General features: G+C 39.4%; 1 protein-coding gene across 1 annotated transcript in view; it reads right to left on the bottom strand.

Annotated features, from left to right (window-relative positions):
* Positions 1–19525, bottom strand: part of LOC112065401 (phospholipid-transporting ATPase IB-like) — a 39900-nt gene extending 20375 nt beyond the window's left edge. Inside the window, exons 1-5 of the mRNA XM_055089661.1 lie at positions 19508–19525; positions 17407–17472; positions 13363–13532; positions 7664–7847; positions 2390–2500 (exon numbers count right to left, since the gene is read on the bottom strand). Coding sequence (XP_054945636.1) covers positions 2390–2500; positions 7664–7847; positions 13363–13532; positions 17407–17472; positions 19508–19525 — 549 coding nt within the window. The remainder of the gene's footprint in view (positions 1–2389; positions 2501–7663; positions 7848–13362; positions 13533–17406; positions 17473–19507) is intronic.
* Positions 19526–20873: the final 1348 nt, after the last annotated feature.

Below are 20873 nucleotides of genomic sequence, written 5' to 3' on the forward strand. Positions count from 1 at the left end.
GGTTCGCGCCCCGGTCTGGGAGGATCCCACATGCCGCGGAGCGGCTGGGCCCGTGAGCCATGGCCCCTGAGCCTGCGCGCCCGGAGCCTGTGCCCCGCGGCGGGAGAGGTCACAGTGGGGGGAGGCCCCCATACCACAAAAAAAAAAAAAAAAAAAAAAAAAAAGTTAACAGTGAAAAAAACCTAACAATCCAGTTAGAAATGACAAAAGATATGAAGAGACATTTCACTGAAGAAGATATGCAAAGAGCAAATAAGTACATGAAAAGATGTTCAACATCATTAGCCGCTAGCAAAATGTAATTTAAAACCGCAGTGAGATCTTACTACACATCTATCAGAATGGCTAAAATAACAAATAGTAGTAACACTGAACGCTGGCAAAGATCTAGAAAAACAGGATAACAGATACTTTGACAGTGAGAATTTAAAATGGTAAAGTCACTCTGGAAAACAGTTTGGCAGTCTCTTTTAAGACTAAACATACACTTGCCATATGACTCAGCAAATGGACTCTTGGACACTTACCCTGAATAAGTGAAAACTCGTGTTTACACATAAGCCTATACACATGTTAACAGGACTTTATTCATGATGGCTCCAAACTGGAACCAACCTACATGTCCTTCAACAGGTGGAGGACTATACAGCAATAAAAAGGAAAAATGATTGTTCGTGCGACAACTTGGATGGATCTGAAGGGAATTATACTGAGTGAAAAAAATCCAGTCTCAAAAAGTTACGTACTACATGATTGCACTTTTATAACATTCTTGCAAGAACCCAGTTGTAGGAAAAGAGAACAGATTAGCCACCGCCAGGGGTTAGGGGTGGGTGTGGATATAAAGGAGTAGCACAAGGCAGATCCTGTGGTGATGGGGCAGGTTTCTACCTTTTATTGGAACAGGTGTGTATCTTGATTACTCTGGTGATTATGTGAGTCTACACAGGGATAAAAGTGCATAGAGCGACACACATGCACACATACACACATGTGCATGTAAAGCTGACGAAATCTGAATAAGCTCCGTAAGTTGTACCAGTATCAATGTCCTGGTTTTCATATTAACACCTGTATTATACACAGTGTTATCTTTGGGGGAAACTGGGTGAAGAGTTCACAAGATCTCCTGTAAATATTTTTTGTAACTTCCTGTGAACCTATAATTACTTCAAAATAAAATGTTTCAAAACATATTTCCACAACCAAATTTAAAGCTTACACAGTTATTTTTTAAGTCAGAACGGTAGTTAGAAGATTCACTCCCATATCTTGGCTACTGTAAATAATGTGCCCACCTACAAAGGAATAAAGATGTGGTATATAAATACAATGGAATACTACTCAGCCATAAAAAGGAATGAAATGATGCCATTTGAGATGACATGTATGGACCTAGCAAGTATTATGCTAAGTGAAATAAGCCAGACAGAGAAAGACAAATACTCTATGTTAACACTTACATGTGGAATCTAATAAATAAAGCAAATGAACGTATATAACAAAACAGGCATAGACAGAGAGGACAAACTAGTGGTTACCAATGAGGAGAGGGAAGTGAGGGAGGGGCAAATAGGGGTGTGGGATTAAGAGACACAAACTACCATGTATAAAAAAAATTAAGCATGCACACATGAAAATAATATAGTATTGTAAATCAACTATACTTCAATTAAAAAAACCAATACATAAATAATAATTTTTTAAAAAGTAGCAAGGATATATTATACAGCACAAGGAAATACAGTAGTTATTTTGTAATAACTTTAAACGGAGTATAATCTGTAAAACTACTGAATCACTATGTCGTACACCTGAAACTAATATGAAGCCACCGCCCCGCTGCCCCCAACATGGGGAGGAGGGCGGGGACGGGTTTCTTTCATGTTATTTTGTTCACGTGGAGACAAGGCTAGTGAAAAGTTTTCTTTTTCCACCTCCTTCAACCACCAGTGCTAAGTGCAGCCGAGACACAAAAGGAAAGAGCGGGCGTCTGCGAGAACAAGGCCCTTCCCGTCCCTTAGTGGGATGTCAGGAAGGCAGCAATAGCCTTGGGACAAGATTTCCCGTGTCAGGAGGAAGACAGCTCAGAAGCCCAGAGATTTCTGGTGCCTTTAATCACCAGGAGGATCTGCAGCCGGCAGAGATGCACTTCAGTTCCAAACAGGATGGTTTTTTTTAACCACAGATTATGTCAACAAGTTATCATGATATCATAACAACAAATGTTAAGCAAAATACATTAAATCAATTTTATGTGAGCAAAAGCTTAAAGCAGGATTGTGTAACAGTATTTTAAGTGAGATAAATATGAAAAAAACTAAACTATCAAGCTCTATGTCAAAGATAAGATCTAACTCCTCAAGTAAAGAAAGCGTTATCTCCTTACCTCAATGATGTATAACACAACATTCTTGTACAAACGATACAATATGCATTTGGTCACTCGAAAATAATTCCAAGTTCCATGAACCAACAGAAGCTTCTCTAAGTAGCTAAACTAAAAGACAGAAATAATGGTCAATGGAGTTCTAAGGAACCTACCACTTACTGACAAACTCCACAAAATGTTCTTATCCCACCTCAGCAGTTCCCACTCTGGAGGACAGAAGCAGGATGAAACCTATTCCCAGACAACCTGACATGACTGTTCACGATAAAGGAATGTTTTTAAAGCTTTATAAAATTAACTTTTATCATTAAAATAAATGAATAAACATCACTTTTTTGCCCAGCAAATTCTGCTTGGATTTTCACTTGTCACCTACAAGGCTTTGAATTTAATCTGATGCACATCTAGGACCTTAATCTTGAGAAGGGGGTCAGAATTATTTAATGAAATAAGAACCTGGAAACAAGAACCTCTGTCACGGATTTTTCTGTCTGATCAAGTCTTAGAGGAATCACTTCTTCCATTTACTGTAATAAATATATAAAGAGAAAAAGTAAAATTAAAAAGGAGGTAACGTGTGATCTCTGCAGCACGCCTCAGCTGCCTTACCTCCTCTACGTGTTCCTTTTCCAGAGCACTTTGCACTTTCAAACAAGTGAGCAGGGCTCACTGCTCACTCACTGCTTACACCCAGGATTCAGGCCTAAGATGTGGGAAGCACTCAATAAACATTTTGGGGGATGAATATTCGGGAGAATTATTCCACAGAATGAGACAATTCAGTAACTGTGACCACAAAAATTAAATACTGACCTCAAAGTGGCGTAAGGTGGTACATATGGGAAAAAATAGCCTTTCAGAAAAGACTGCTTAAGAGTTTGGAACATGAGGGTCAGGATGGGGAGGGAGATGCTGAGTCATAAAATGCACAGCTACACTGAAATAAGTGAATTCAAGAAGGCGGCCAGCTTTTGTTTTTACCTAGAGCTTGCTATTAAACCAGTCATTATAGACAACACTCCTATTGCCCCAATTTTTAGCTTTGCACTGATTTATTTGCAGGGGGAAAAAAGACATGTGAAGTCAAAGTTGTATTTCCTGGGATGGTTTTAAAATATTAAGAAGTTTAGGGAGGAAGAAACAAATACTCCACTCTTTCCTGAGAAGAAAAAGATCTAGGTTGTGAGCAGAATGTTACACTGATTCTCTCTGAGGAAGGGAGAGTCGTGCATTGCAAGAGGCAGCCAAGGAAAGACACCTGGACCCTCAGCTCCAGCCCACCCAAGGCGGGGGGAGCAGATGGGGAGGAAATGGGAGAATGGCCACTATGGCCCTGCGGACAAGACTCATCCTGGGGGAGTATGAAATAGCCCACACCGTGGAGGACACCCTTCTGCCCAGCTCCGGTCAAAGAGCTGAGACAGTGGCATGGACATATACACACTACACGTATACACACTAGGGTGGATAGCTAGTGGGAAGCAGCCGCACAGCACAGGGAGATCAGCTCGGTGCTTTGTGACCCCCTAGAGGGGTGGGAGGGAGACGCAAGAGGGAGGGGATATGGGGACATATGTATATGTATAGCTGATTCACTTTGTTATAAAGCAGAAACTAACACACCATTGTAAAGCAATTATACTCCAATAAAGATGTTTAAAAAAAAAAAGGAAAGTTAATGATAAAAAAATAAAGAGCTGCTCTCAGGTAAAATCGAGACTGAAAAACAAACAAAAAGAAAGACCAATTATACCCCAATAAAGATGTTTAAAAAAAAAAGGAAAGTTAATGATAAAAAAAATAAAGAGCTGCTCTCAGGTAAAATCGAGACTGAAAAACAAACAAAAAGAAAGACGGATGGAGCTCAAAGTGTTTTCATTAACCTGAAATAGCATTTTATTTTATTTATTTAATTATTTTTTGTTTTGTTTTATTGCGGTACGCGGGCCTCTCACTGCTGTGGCCTCTCCCGTTGCGGAGCACAGGCTCCGGACGCGCAGGCACAGCGGCCACGGCTCACGGGCCCAGCCGCTCCGCGCCATATGGGATCTTCCCGGACCGGGGCACGAATCTGCGTCCCCTGCATCGGCAGGTGGATTCCCAACCACTGTGCCACCAGGGAAGCCCTGAAATAGCATTTTAATAAAAAGGGGTCAAAGCATGAGTCAGGTCAGTCTCCCGCATTAGTGACTGGCTTGGTGAGGCGACTTAGGGTGGGTGGAAGGAAGGAAAGAAAGCCTGGAATACTATACCATCTGCCTGATCACAGCTGCAGCTGCAATTCTAAACCCTTTTAATATCTGGTATAAGAAGAGAACACTGGAATTGCCTTCCCTAGAGAAAATGGTGAACAGATATTCCCCGGGGGCCCAGGACACATGATTCCGGCCAGCTGTGTGCAGCTGGGGTGTTTACTAGGTCAGTGTTTACGGCACATGTAATTGCTGAGCCCACGGGAAGCGTGCATCCCAATGGCATTGAGCAGTGAAGGAAACAGGTGAGTGTGGTGCGAACACTTCTGTGTTTACAGACAGGCGCTTTGATGGTAATCCACTGACACTTTCCTTAACTCAGAGCCCTCGTACATAGGAGCCCCAGTTTTCCCATCTATAAAACCAGGACACTTAATCCATGAGTAAGGAGAAGATTCTAGAACTGACCTGATTCAGACATCGAGACCGTATGCTTTCCATCTATGTGGCAGAGCCCTAACGATCCATGCTGTTACCACTCTATTTTTAGGCATCCACTTACCTTTGGACAGACTACTAAATCAGCTAGCCTCTCAGGGACAGCCACCATAAGAACAGCCCCCCAGGGATGGCCTACCTAGAGGCCCGGGGTTATTCCTAGGGAGCTGCTCAAGAATTACATGTGGCTCCTGAATCCAGCAAGAATGAGAGTGTTATTGCTTATTGCTCAAATGTGATAAAAAAATTACATCTCTTAAAAGCCAATATTAAATTATTAAAACATCGTTCCCAAATATCTTAATTGCTCATTAAAATATTCTTCAAAAGTAAAAATATGGGCTTCCCTGGTGGCGCAGTGGTTGAGAGTCCGCCTGCCGATGCAGGGGACGCGGGTTCGTGCCCCGGTCCGGGAGGATCCCACGTGCCGCGGAGCGGCTGGGCCCGTGAGCCATGGCCGCTGCGCCTGCGCGTCCGGAGCCTGTGCTCCGCGACGGGAGAGGCCACAACGGCGAGAGGCCTGCGTACCTCAAAAACAAAAACAAAACAAAACAAAAAAGTAAAAATATTAAAATGTAGAAACAGGAGGTGTTCTTGTTAACAGCAAAGGATGGTGCATAAACATGCAGGAGGTTTAAATCATAAGACCATGCACTCTTCTTAAACACCTTCCAAAAAATGCGACAGCCACTGTGGAAGACAGTTTGGCAGTTTCTTACAAAACTATACATACTTTTATACATACCATACAACCCAGCAGTTGCACTGCTTGATGTTTACCGAAAGGAACTGAAAACTTCTGTCCACACAAAAACCTGCACACTGGGACTTCCCTGGTGGCACGGTGGTTAAGAATCGGCCTGCCAAGGCAGGGGACACGGGTTTGAGCCCTGGTCCAGGAAGATCCCACATGCTGTGGAGCAACTGAGCCCATGCGCCACAGCTACTGAGCCTGTGCTCTAGGGCCCACATGCCACAACTACTGAAGCCCACGTGCCTAAAGCCCGTGCTCTGCAACAAGAGAAGCCACTGCAATGAGAAGCCCACGCACCGCAACGAAGAGCAGCCCCCACTCACCACAACTAGAGAAAGCCCGCGCGCAGCAACAAAGACCCAACGCAGCCAAAAAAAAAAAAAGAAACCTGCACACTGATGTTTATGGCAGCTTAATTCATAACTGACAAAACTTGTAAATAACCAAGATGTCCTTCAGCAGATGAATGGATAAACAAACTGTGATACATCCAGACAATGGAATATTATTCAGCACTGAAAAGAAATGAGCTATCAAGGCTTAAAAGATTTGAAGGAACTTTAAATGCATATACCTAAGTGAAAGGAGCCCATTTGAAAAGGTTACGTTCTGTGTGATTCCAACTATATGATATTATGGAAAAGGCAAAACTATGGAAACAGTCAAAAGATCAGTGGTTTCCAAGGTTTAGGGCAAAGGGAGGCATGAATGTGTGACGTGCTGAGGATTTTGAGGGCAGTGAAACTACTCTATGACACTGTAATGGTGGCTATGTGTCACTGTACATTTGTCCAGACCCACAGACTGTACAGCACCAAGAGTAAATCCTAATGTAAACTATGGACCTTGGGTGATAATGACCCGTCAGGGTAGGTTCATCAGTTATAACACATGTACTGCTCTGGTGGAGGATGCTGATAATAGGGAAGGCTTTGTGTAGGGGGACATGGGGATATATGGGAAATATCTGTACTTTCTGCTCCATTTTGCTGTGAAGCTAAAACTCCTCTAAAAATACAATTTTTAAAAATGCCTGCCAAGAGGCAGTGTCTCCTTTAAAAAAAAAATGGAAATAGGGCTATTTTAAGTCTTTACCAAGAGACACCACAAAGCAAAGCACACTACAGACTGGAGAGACTGGGGATTCGGAGGTTATGTCAGTAGAGCTACAGATTCTCAGTGGCAGCAGTTTTGCCAACTCCAGAGCTGGTAATGGGAAGACTTTATTTATGCAAAGTGCATAAGGACAAAACTAAAGAGAACCCCAAATGTTGTAATAGGAAAGGATCTTTGTATTCTATTACAAGTTCACCACTAAAGGGATGTTGCCTAGAAGCTTAAATTACACATAATGGCCCATCTCTGGGACCCTTGCCCCCCAGGTAATGAGCATTAAGCTAAAACACCTTTGTTTAGCTGGCAGGGAACATCCTGACCAGGCTCACCTGTGAATGCCTGCAGGGAGGAAGAAATTAACACGGCGCCCCCAGAGGCTGATGGGAACCAGGAAGTGTTTGACTTCACCCCCTCCCCTTTCAGTATAAAAGAAGCCTGAATTCTAACCCAGGCAAGGTGGTTCTTTCGGACACAAGTCCAGCATCTTCTTGGTCTGCTGGCTTTTCAAATAAAGATGCAACTCCTTGTCCCAACACCTGTCTCTCCACTTACTGGCCTGTATGTGGCCAGCAGCACAAGCCTGGCCTCGGTGACAAGGTGCTGGTAGTTTCTTACAGCAAGGAGCTTAGAGAGTGGGGTAAACCTCGGGGGGGGGTGGACCCGAGGTCTTCGACCCTCTCCATGCCCACCTGAGCACCCAACGCCACTCACCTGTGTGATGGCGTAATCCGAGTTGCTGGTGGCCTGCATGCCCTCGTTCCCACCGATTCCCACACCCACGTGGGCCGTCTGGGTCATCCCGACATGGCTGGCTCCATCCCCGATGGCCAGGGTGATGGCCTTTACATGTTTCTTAACCATATCCACTATCTCAGCCTTCTGGAGGGGAGACAAGCTGAAAAAAAAAAAAAAAAGACAAACGACCATGTTTTAGTGTTCTGTTTTGGTTCATTTTACTTCATCCTGTTCTAAAAGGCTTTACAAAGGAGTCAGCAATAATCTACATACAGCCACATTCAAATGGCAGTTACTGGTAAATTTCCCAATTCATTAAGTAAGCTTTTTACAGATATAAGAAAGTTCCTACCTACCCCCACCAAAAACAAAAAGCAAAATAAAAAGTAAAACCAAAAAACCACAGAGTCACTGCTTTAACATCCCCAAAGAAATACACAGTATCAGTTGCCCAGTTTACATAGAGTTTGCCATTTTCCCCACCACTACCTGTTGTCTGACGCTGGCCTGCTATATTAATTTACATTATCTACATACGTGAGAGGAAGAAATGGAGGGCTACTATTTCTGAAACTGCATGAAGGCATGTACCCAAAGACTGGAACACAGAGTAGCCTCTGAAAATCGAACTACTTGAAAAATACAAGGAGACATAAACATGAGAAGGTTATCAGTCGTGAGAGTCAAGGTCATGCTGTGGAAACAACAGCAACAAACAAAAGCTAAGTGACTTAACAAAAGTTTGTTTCTTTCTCAGGTGATATGTCCGATGCAGATTAGAGTACGTCATTGATACTTTTTTTTTCAGAGACAAGCTACAGAAGCAAATTTTACATTCCTAAAAAATTTCAGAATAGCAGACCCTGTCTACCCATAAAATATTTACAAATATGCCAAGGAAGGAGGGCAAAACTTTACCTCTTATTCATCACTCATTTATTCATTCACTCAGCAAGCTAGGCACGCACTTCATCAAAAATGATAAGGGCACACAAGGGTTTTATATTCTAGTCAGCAAATGACCTCAATTATCATTCTCTTCCCACAGAACAGCTCCTAAAAACTAATTTAAATTTAACCTTTTCAAACTTTAGGTGAGATTTTTAAAAACTGAGGAGAGAGAAGGGTTCCTTGATTAGAACACACTCCAAATTTTAGGGTAGAAGCACTGTTGGTAAAAACTTTTGCTTCATAATGAAGAGAATATAATGCATTACCATCACTACATTGTAGGTATAATATGAAAAGTTTCTGAAGTAGAGGATGTTAGAAACCATTTGTAAGCCTACTTCCCATCAAGAGATACTGGTTCTTTTACTGAAATACTTGCAATGATAATAACTTCACCCTTTAGAGTGATGATCACTTTCATATTTAGACTGATATTTGTGAAGGGGAAAAAAACTAACTCAGTTTGATTAATCTCAAGTCTGACTCTTCATGTCTTAATTCAAATCTTAATTCCATCCTCTTGGCAACCAAGTTCTCCCAATATCAGGGACCAACCCAGTAAGCCTTCTCTGCCCCCTGCCACACACCCTCAAGTCCTTCAAGCACTTCTTCATGCAGTTCTGCACCCTTTACCAAAGCTCCAAGTCAGCTCTGACCAGTTAAGAAGAGCACTTGATTATCACGATTCTGATTTTGGAGCTCCCCACCCATATAGGAAAATACAGCCTAAAATAATATTAGTCTTTTAACAACTATCTGTTAGTTGAGCTTCAATCAATAAAATATTTTAAGTCATGTTTCCATATGTGGGCATTAAGCCAAATCTCCCTAATCCTGGAATTGATTATACCCAATTGATAGTCTTTACAGTCATGTCTGGAAAAATTCATCTTGTCATTCTATTGGCTGAAACAGCACAGAAGTTCCAAAGTGGTCTATTTCACAATATCTGAAGTAAGGGGGAGAAATCTACTAGGGATAGGGAAAAAAAAAGTCAATATGCTATATAATGCAATAAGAAAACATAATCCTAAAACACAGTAGGAATTCAAAATCAACATTAAACAGCTAATTCCTACCCTTTTCAACTGAACAGACATTATTACTTTCCAAAAAAATCAAAGAAACTTATGACAATTATAAATCAACAACAAACAGGATATCCCAAAATAAGAATGTAAACTATTAAAAAATAGAAACTCTAGGGATGAAATAATATACTATATGAACTTCAGATCTGAGATGGGAAAAGAAAGAAACAACTAATCTGAAGTTAGACTGGTAAAAAAAAAAAAATCTATTCCAAAGAAGAGAGGGAGGAAAACTGAAGAAAAATGCACAGTGCCACAGAGCTCTCGTCAACATCAAGCACTCAATCATATATGTAATTGGAGTAAATGTAAAGGAAAACAAAAGCAGCAGAAAAATACTTGTAGAAATAATGGTGGAAAACTTTGCAATTTGGTTAAAACACATTAATTTAGGGATACAATGAAACCAAAGTAGAATAAACACAGTGAGAACTACACTTAGTGGCAACATAGGCATACTGCAGGAGCCCAGTGACAAGGAGAAAATATGGAAAGCAGCAAGAGGAAGATGATACACCACATACAGGGCAACAACAAGATGACCTTCTCGTCAGGAACAATGGAGCCAGAAGACAACAGAATGACAAATTCAAAGTATGGAGAGAAGAAAACAAGCGAGTATTTATCCTGACGATGGCAACAATAATAAGATGACCTTCTCGTCAGGAACAATGGAGCCAGAAGACAACAGAATGACAAATTCAAAGTATGGAGAGAAGAAAACAAGCGAGTATTTATCCTGACGATAGATTTAAGTTAGAAATCAATAACAGAAGGAAGATAGGAAATACCTAAATGTGTGGGAATTAAACAACACACATTTAAATAGCCCACGAGTCAAAAAGGAAATTGCACGGAAAATGAGAAAATACTGTACCTTGAACTAAATGACAACATATCAAAATGTGTCAGCTGTAGTTAAATCATTGCTTAAAGAAATATTTGTCTTGAAATGCTTTGTAGTAGAAAAGCTTAAAATCAACTATAAAAGCCTCTACCTTAAAGAACTAGGAAAAAAAAAATAAATGAAATCTAAAGTAAGGTGAAAGTAGAAAATAATACAGATATGAATATGTTGTATTATATATTGGAATATTATATTATTATTATATACTATGATTACACATGACTATTATATATATTAATATGTTATATATAATATATATGTACACATTATATATGCTATATATATCAGAATGCAAATAGAAACTGGACAAACCATAGAGTTGGCCCTTTGAAAAGATCAGAAAAATGGGTGAAGCCCAAGCTAGACTAATCAAGGAAAAAAAAGAGAGCGTAAGCACAAATTATCCACATGAGGAAGGAAAGAATACTACCAGAAATCACACAAAAGTAAAAAATAAAATAACCCTGTGAAGAACTTTACGCCAACAAATTTGACAACTAGATAGACAAATTCCGTGAAAGACACAGACTGCCAAAACTAACTGAAGAAGTAGAAAATATCTAAATATCTGCTGAAGCAATTGAATTATTCATCAAAATCTGTCAAAAGGAAAGTCTAGGTCCAGATTGTGTCAACAGTGAAATGTATCAGACATCTTAGGAAGAAATAATACTAATACTACAGAAAGTGTTTTAGAAAACAGAGGACAGAGGAACACTTCCCAACTCACTGCATCAGGCTGGAATTGGCCTGATACCAATGCTAGTCAAAGACATTAAAGGAAATAAAACCACAAAGAAGTATCCTTCAGGGGCATAGACTAAAACTTCTTAATGAAATTTCAGCGGAACGTGTAGAAAAATAAAATTAGCTCATAAAATTTTAAAGCCATGAAGGATGTTGGAGACGCAGCCTGTTCTTCTTTTTTACTGCCCTCCACGCCTCTTTTAAGCAACAATTTCAGCCAGTTCCATACCCAGTTGTTTTCACCAGTTCAGCATACAGCTCAGTCAGCAGACTTCACTTTTGCGTGCATTTATGTTTACTGTTCACCTGATGGGGACACTTAAGAGTGAGGACACGGAGAAACCAAGGCGCCGGATCACATAAGCCTGGATAATTGAGCGTTGGAGTCACAGCTGTGCCGGCTGGTGAGTGACCCCTGCAAAAGCTGGAAGGGGAAGAGAGTGAGGACAGCTTGGTCGTTTCCCACTCCTCCCTGCAACGTCCGCCCCATCTGGTTGTGTGTCCGCCACAGCTCACTGCTCCTCTCAGGGCAGCACACTCTGCAGGACCCTCTCTTTTCAGGTCCCAGTGACCACGACCTCCTCTGATCCCTTTAGACCTAGGGGTACAGCAGCACTTTCACTGTTACCAGCATGTAAATAATCCCTCTGTTTTGCTTCTCATTTTAGGCTCCTGACAGCAAGTATTTACTTTCAGAGCCAGTGAGAGATGATGCCCCATTTCTGGGAGAGAGCATATGCAAATCTTCCTCTGGACACAAACCTATGAGGATGTGAGGCTCGGGTCTGCCACTGCCAAATGGGAACCAGCCTGGGGATAAAGGCTGCATCAGATGAATCACACAGGAGACACTGTTTGAGCCCACATCAAACCATAAGTGAAGCCAGATTTAGGACAAACCACCAACAGTCCACGCAAGCCAACTGCTGGAATATCCATCCTTAGTGGCAAAATCAGCCCCTGTGCTTCCCCTCTCTGCCTCTCTGGTACATCCTTTCATTGTCCCTTCCAGTTTCCACCAGCATAGGTAGGGAGTGAGAGCAGAGGAAAAGGGAGAATTCCTTAAAATACTGTTATGATGCAAAATGAAAACCGGTTTATCAAATCTGAATGGTTAAAAGAAACCATTCTGGTGAACGGATTATTGATGAGTTTGCTTGCTTCTCTTGAGGTCAGTTCTACCTGCAGAGTTTTCAGCTATGTGACCTAATAAATTCCCTTCTCGCCTAAGCTGGACTTGAATTCAGCTTTCCAGCATGTCTGTCAGCTCTAACTGATAGAGGACTAGGTCACAAAGAATCCTGAAGGCTAAATAAACTACAGACACCTCAGGGGAAAGCAGAGTGAAGAACAGAAGTTGCTGAATATTTTTAGTAGATGCTGAATGACAGTGAACACAGAAGGACATTGAAGGGAGGTGTGTGAAGCGTAGAGTGGACCGCACTGATTGAGGAGTACGCCTGTAATAATATTTACAAGTCCAATGCACTAATACGCTCTAATAATTGGTCCATTTACTATTTTTACTGAGGAGCAAGGAACAACTCTTCTGTACATAGTTTCAGGATTTTCTCAGTTCCAGGCATCTTGGCTGTAGATGATTTGCTTTTTTAAAAAAAGAATGTTTTTGCCTGCACTCCTACTCATAACTTCATTTTCCTCTAGGTGTCAGTGAATTGTTTTTAAATTTGCCCCTCACTGTAAATAAACTGAGGGCCTTTGTTCTACCTGAAAGACTTCTTTCATTTGGCCATTACCTCGATGAACAATGTACCACTGAAAAATTATAAACTGCTTTTGAAAAAATCTTAAACCTGACAATATGAATTAAATTCAGACTTTTCATTTCAGTTTGAGCAAATATTTTCCCAGGAAGGAACTTTGTCTCTGCAAAAACTTACATTTCCATGTCTATATTTTCTTCACATAAACAATATTAAAAATAGCAGGAAGAAACACAACAATGAATATATTCTTACCTACAACATAATACTGCTCTGCATGAGAGGGCCATATTAAGGAAGCCCTTCTTAACTTCAAAGTGGAGGGCATGCTTCAATGTTTTACCATCAATGATTAGGGCCAGATCATTTTGTTTACCTAACAAGGCTCCAAGATCTTGGCAGTTCTGATTAATCACTTGTGTTGCCTAAAACAAAGAGGGAAAATTACTTTATCTTTATAATTTTAAATATAAATGAAAAGACCTTTTGAGTCTAGATGGTAGATTAAGGCGTATGTTTACCTCCTTCTTCCCTGTGAAAATCTCACAGAATTGAAATTTAAAAGTAAATAAATAACATGAAAAGATGTTTGAGATTATCAGTCAACAGGTAAATGCCAATCCAAACCACAATAATATACCGCTTCATACACAGTAGCATGACGAAAGTTAAAGTCAGATAATAACAAGTGTTGGTGAGGATGTAGAGAAATCAGAACTCTCATACACTGCTCGTCAGAACGTAAAACGGTGCAGCAACTTCAGAAAATAGTCCAGCAGTTCTTCAAACAATTAAACGTAGAATTACTGAATGACCCAGCAATTCCACTCATTAGTGTATATACACTCAAGAGAAATGAAAACATGTCTGCACAAAAATTTGTATATTAATGTACAAGCAGCAGCGTTATTCATAATTAACCTAGAAGTGGAAACAAGCTGATGAATGGATAAACAAAATACAGTATATCCATACAATGAAGTATTCTTTAGCTATAAGAAAAGGTATGAAGTACTAATGCATGGTACAACATGGATGAACCTAGAAAACATGGTAAGGTAAAGAAGCCAGTCACAAAAGACTGCCTGTTATATGACTTGATTAATATAAAAGTCCACAAGAGGCAAATCCATAGAAACAGAAAGTAGGTGAGTGTTGTTTAGGGGTGGGGGGAAGGAGGGTGAGGGAGATGACAGCTAAAGGGTACGGAGTTTGTTTTAGAGATGATGAAAAGTTTCTAAAATTGATTCTGCGGATGGTTGCGTATACCTGTAAATGCATTCAAATCCATTGAATTATCTTAAACAGATTAATTTTATGCCATGTGAATTTCCACAATGAGAAGCCCACACACTGCAACAAAGAGTAGCCCCCGCTCGTCTGCAGCTAGAGAGAGCCCGCGTGCAACAATGAAGACTCAACAGAGCCAAAAATGAATGAATTAGTTTTTTTAAAGGCCTTATTAATAGAACAAAAGCTATATACAACCCCAAACACATGCAAACTAAATTGAGAAATAAAGAAAAATGATAGAAAAGATACCATCACTATTATATGCTATGAAGAGATAAGACATGAATTAACTACTCCTTAAACATGATGAGATTTCTTTTCCTATATCATGTTGACTACTTTATTGAGGTATAATAGGCAGACAGTAAAATGCACAAATCTTAAACGTACAGCTCAATGAACCTTTATACACACACACACACACACACACACACACACACTTGCTTCCAGTTAAGAACCATGACTGCTATACATGTAATAAAAGTGTTTACTCAGAAGAAAACTTAAAGTTCTAATAAAAAGTGATTATTTGGGCTTCCCTGGTGGCACAGTGGTTGAGAGTCCGCCTGCCGATTCGGGGGACCCGGGTTCGTGCCCCGGTCCGGGAAGATCCCACGTGCCGCGGAGCGGCTGGGCCCGTGAGCCACGGCCGCTGGGCCTGCGCGTCCGGAGCCTGTGCTCCGCAACGGGAGAGGCCACAGCGGTGAGAGGCCCGCGTACCACAAAAAACAAACAAACAAACAAGTGATTATTTGATACATAAAGATCAAGAAGCTGGGGAAAAATGGTTTAGATTAAAAATACACACTTAGTGAAATAGAATATAACATAAAAAGCAGAAAAAAGGAACATGAAAATCTAAAGTTATGTAAATCTATGAGTAAAGTATAAAAGACTATTTTTATCTTAATTTCTTTCAAACACACTGAACTGTTTAAAGCAAAATTTATACCATTGGCTTATGAGGATTTAACGTATTAAGATAAATACATTTAAATGAGTGTATAGGAAAACTATAAAAGTTCAGTAGAGGGTAAGAAATAAACATATATGATTCTAAGTTTCTGTAAGAATGTCACTGCCATTCTTACAGAAAAAAAGCTGAATATACTGAACATCAACTCCGCTTGCATCCATCAGAGAACTGAGGTTACAGGACTAACTGCCACCCCCAAATATGGAGAGACATGTGAACACAGAGAATTACAGCTGAAATGTTTATCTGGAGCAGAAGCTGGAACCATAAGCGAGGAGGAACACTTCAATGGTAATTTTGAGGAACTGTTGGAGGCTGAGTGTGGACTAGCACGAAAGTGAGAAACTCCTTCGGTTGCAATCTTAGCGGGTGGCCCTCACACTTTTGTGCGTTTACGTCTAAGAACCTCACGGTGAGGTTCTCATGGTGACAAGCTAAAGAAATTCCCCTCATGGATCAGCAGAAGAAGGGGAAAAGTAACCATTTTGCAATATGCCCAGAGCATTCTCCACTGCAAAAGCCTCGTCTCCGAGGTTAAAGACTTTACCAGAGCCTTATCCCACCTGGAGGGAAAGGCATTCACCCAGCTCCAGCCCCCTGGGGCCTCCCTGTCTCACCTAAGGGGAGAAAGAAAGCACTAAGAAACACTTATGAAGACACAAGGGGCACAGTTTCAGTTAAAGACTGAGATTTAATCATAAGATTACAGAACACTTCCCCTCCCACATACCTTAACCTCACACCCACAGGGCTGTAAAAACACTGTAAGAACACTAACATAAAGGAAGAGAATGTCTTTTATGGGCTCAACAGTAGACTGGACACAGCTGAGGAAAGAATTAACAAGCTTAAAGATTTGTCAACAGAAACTTCCCAAAGTGAAATTCAGAGAGGGGAAAAAAAAAAAAAAAAAAAAAAAAGCGCAACAGAATACTCAAGAACTGTGGGACAATTTAAAAGGTCTAACATACAAGCAATTGTAATACTAGAAGGAGAAGAAATAGAGAACAGAAGGAAAAGTTTGAGTACCAATGACTGAGAATCTTCCGAAATTAATTGCAGACACAAGAGCATAGACCCAGGAAGTTCAGAAAATACCAAGCAGGATAAATGCCAAAAACCTACACCTAGGCATATCGTATTCAAACTGCATGAAACCAAAAACAAAGAGGAAATCTTGCAAGAATCCAGAGCGGGGGGGGGGGGGGAATCCACCTTACCTGTAGAGGAATAAAGATAAGAAATGATAGAATTCTCATCACAAAGCTTGCAGTCAAGAAGAAAGTAAAATATTTAAAGTATTGAAAGAACAAGAAACCCCAACCTCGAATTCTACAGCCAGTGAAATTAACCTTCAAAGTGAAAGAGACACAGAAACTTTCTCAGACAAACAAAAACTGAGGAAATTCATCGCCAGAAGATCTGCCTTGTGAGAAATATTTTAAAAAGTTTTTCGTAGAGAAGAATGATCATGTCAGAAACTCAGACCTACAAAAGGAAGAATGTCAGAAAAGGAATAAGTGAAATCTATTTAAAATTCTTTTAAAATGAGTCTAAGAAAAGGATACGGTAAAAAAATATTTAACAGAACTAGAGCCACTGAACTTTTAAGGGCAAGGATGTTCAATACTGAATTCCAAAAGTTCTTTCATTCTTGCAAAAGGTAAATGCCATCTGTCTTTTCAAACTTTTCATAACGACTGCTATGTAGACAGATTTTTTTTTTTTTCTCCTCTTTCCATTTTAAAAATGAAGGATCTGAATCCTGGATTTACTATGACACCAGGGGGGTGATAAAGGACTTGCCTCAGACAGAGTCGGAGGAATAAGTGGGAACCAGGGCTGACAGAGAACAGAAAACCAGTAGAATTTTCAGAGTCTTGGGAAAGTATCTTGGGGCAAATCTAGACTTTCCAATGGACTTGAGTGGGAGTTGAAGGCAATCTTATGTAGATTTTAAAGGAGCTGGGTAACCCTCAAGTAACAAGTTGGTTACATTCATATTAAATATAATCTTAAAAATCACTTACCTCTAATGAATTTGCATTCAATTTGAATACGAGGCATTTGACCCGATAACAGTTGACTGGAATACGCTACAAAAAGAGAAAGATGTCACATATTTGAAGGCTCAATGCCTTGCATGAGCTCATTTTTAAAATCTATTTATATTCTTCCTTTATCATACTTTCTGCCTCACGACTATTTCAAACCCCAGTAGCTCATCACAAAAACTGAGCAAGGGGTTGTAGAAGGAAAAGGAATCAAAAAATTGGTTCATTTAAATCTTAAAAGGCAACTTAAACAGAAAAGATTGGGAAGGTGCATATAACTAATGGCTAAATCTGTACTTTTCAATGTCTACGGATTTTTATTTTTATTATCTTTTTATGACATGAGCTTCAGTTTATGCTTTATAATAATTCCAAGTTTTTGAGGAAGCTAAGTTCTGCTCTGTCAAATTGCTGTATCAATGGTATGATACCTAGTATACTATTAATATCATCCAAGGTATGACCAAAAGAAATAAAAGTGTACATTTCTTGTACATCTCAGGAAAAAAAAAAAAAAAAAAAGCGCAACAGAATACTCAAGAACTGTGGGACAATTTAAAAGGTCTAACATACAAGCAATTGTAATACTAGAAGGAGAAGAAATAGAGAACAGAAGGAAAAGTTTGAGTACTAATGACTGAGAATCTTCCGAAATTAATTGCAGACACAAGAGCATAGACCCAGGAAGTTCAGAAAATACCAAGCAGGATAAATGCCAAAAATCTACACCTAGGCATATCGTATTCAAACTGCATGAAACCAAAAACAAAGAGGAAATCTTGCAAGAATCCAGAGAGGGGGGGGGGGGGTGGAATCCACCTTACCTGTAGAGGAATAAAGATAAGAAATGATAGAATTCTCATCACAAAGCTTGCAGTCAAGAAGAAAGTAAAATATTTAAAGTATTGAAAGAACAAGAAACCCCAACCTCGAATTCTACAGCCAGTGAAATTAACCTTCAAAGTGAAAGAGACACAGAAACTTTCTCAGACAAACAAAAACTGAGGAAATTCATCGCCAGAAGATCTGCCTTGTGAGAAATATTTTAAAAAGTTTTTCGTAGAGAAGAATGATCATGTCAGAAACTCAGACCTACAAAAGGAAGAATGTCAGAAAAGGAATAAGTGAAATCTATTTAAAATTCTTTTAAAATGAGTCTAAGAAAAGGATACGGTAAAAAAATATTTAACAGAACTAGAGCCACTGAACTTTTAAGGGCAAGGATGTTCAATACTGAATTCCAAAAGTTCTTTCATTCTTGCAAAAGGTAAATGCCATCTGTCTTTTCAAACTTTTCATAACGACTGCTATGTAGACAGATTTTTTTTTTTTTCTCCTCTTTCCATTTTAAAAATGAAGGATCTGAATCCTGGATTTACTATGACACCAGGGGGGTGATAAAGGACTTGCCTCAGACAGAGTCGGAGGAATAAGTGGGAACCAGGGCTGACAGAGAACAGAAAACCAGTAGAATTTTCAGAGTCTTGGGAAAGTATCTTGGGGCAAATCTAGACCAAAAGATATAGTCTAATAATTTATTACATGAAGTCCCATATACGTATACACACACACACACACACACACACTTTTTTTCTAGTCTCTTTCACTCGTCTATTTGTTTGTCCCTCTTTCACTACAGCATGAGGCAGTGTAGCATGATGGTTAAGAGCTAGGCTTTTGAATTCATTCCTTAACTCTACAAGTTACTAGATATGTGATCATAAGCAAACTACTTAAATTTCTGTTGCTCAGTTTCCTCATCTATTACTGGAGAAGTGGGGAAAATAAGATTACTGATAGAATTATTGTGAGAGTTAATATTTGGAAAGTGATTAGAATAAAATCTAGCAGATTATAAATGGTCAATAAATATTATCTATTATTTTAATTATTATAAGCTTAAGGTAAATCTTGATGTCTAGAGAGGTAAGCCTCCTTTATTATTCTCATTCAAAAAATATCACAGTAATTCTTAGCCTCCTCCTACTTCTCAATGAATTTTAGAACTTGTCAAGTTCTCTGAAAATTCTGTTGGTACTTTTATGCATTCCTGCATTGCACTGAATTCATAGATTACGTTGTGGAGAACTGCCATGTTTATTATCCTGGTTTTTCCACATATTGTATACACCCTTCCACGTATATAGGTCCTTACTTGTCATTAAGAAAAATTTTGTAATTTTCTCCATAAATGTCTCATCACCAGATGGTTTACAGTTTATGTTCCTATTGTGAAGTATCTCCCTACCTCTAGAGAGCAGTGGTGTAGAGTTATTTGAAAGTGGACTAAAAACATTTTTAAAAGAAGTATGATTGATATACTAAAAAAAAAAAAAAAAAAAAGGAGACAGAGAGAGAGAAAGCAGATCATACTAAATGCTCAATTAGAAACAAAGGCAGAAAAAAGTGGAAAGGAAAGAAAGAAAAAGAAAAAAAAATTACTATGACACCAGGGGGGTGATAAAGGACTTGCCTCAGACAGAGGGAGGAATAAGTGGGAACCAGGGCTGACAGAGAACAGAAAACCAGTAGAATTTTCAGAGTCTTGGGAAAGTATCTTGGGGCAAATCTAGACTTTCCAATGGACTTGAGTGGGAGTTGAAGGCAATCTTATGTAGATTTTAAAGGAGCTGGGTAACCCTCAAGTAACAAGTTGGTTACATTCATATTAAATATAATCTTAAAAATCACTTACCTCTAATGAATTTGCATTCAATTTGAATACGAGGCATTTGACCCGATAACAGTTGACTGGAATACGCTACAAAAAGAGAAAGATGTCACATATTTGAAGGCTCAATGCCTTGCATGAGCTCATTTTTAAAATCTATTTATATTCTTCCTTTATCATACTTTCTGCCTCACGACTATTTCAAACCCCAGTAGCTCATCACAAAAACTGAGCAAGGGGTTGTAGAAGGAAAAGGAATCAAAAAATTGGTTCATTTAAATCTTAAAAGGCAACTTAAACAGAAAAGATTGGGAAGGTGCATATAACTAATGGCTAAATCTGTACTTTTCAATGTCTACGGATTTTTATTTTTATTATCTTTTTATGACATGAGCTTCAGTTTATGCTTTATAATAATTCCAAGTTTTTGAGGAAGCTAAGTTCTGCTCTGTCAAATTGCTGTATCAATGGTATGATACCTAGTATACTATTAATATCATCCAAGGTATGACCAAAAGAAATAAAAGTGTACATTTCTTGTACATCTCAGGAAGCATTTTCCAATTTGAAAATTTTAAGTCATTCTCACTTTTAAAATTAGACTGAGAAATAAATACATATACAGAATTAGCCTAAGTGGGCCCAAATACAATCTGTATCTAGAAGAATGAAACCGTCTCTGAGATAGATGAACCCTTACCAGAAAGGCTGAGTCTTTATAAAGGCAGTCATTTTAAGCTGTGTGAAGCTGAGGAGACATCCACTAACAAAC

Source organism: Physeter macrocephalus, chromosome 13 (assembly GCF_002837175.3).
Source record: "Physeter macrocephalus isolate SW-GA chromosome 13, ASM283717v5, whole genome shotgun sequence".
NCBI lineage: Eukaryota > Metazoa > Chordata > Mammalia > Artiodactyla > Physeteridae > Physeter > Physeter macrocephalus.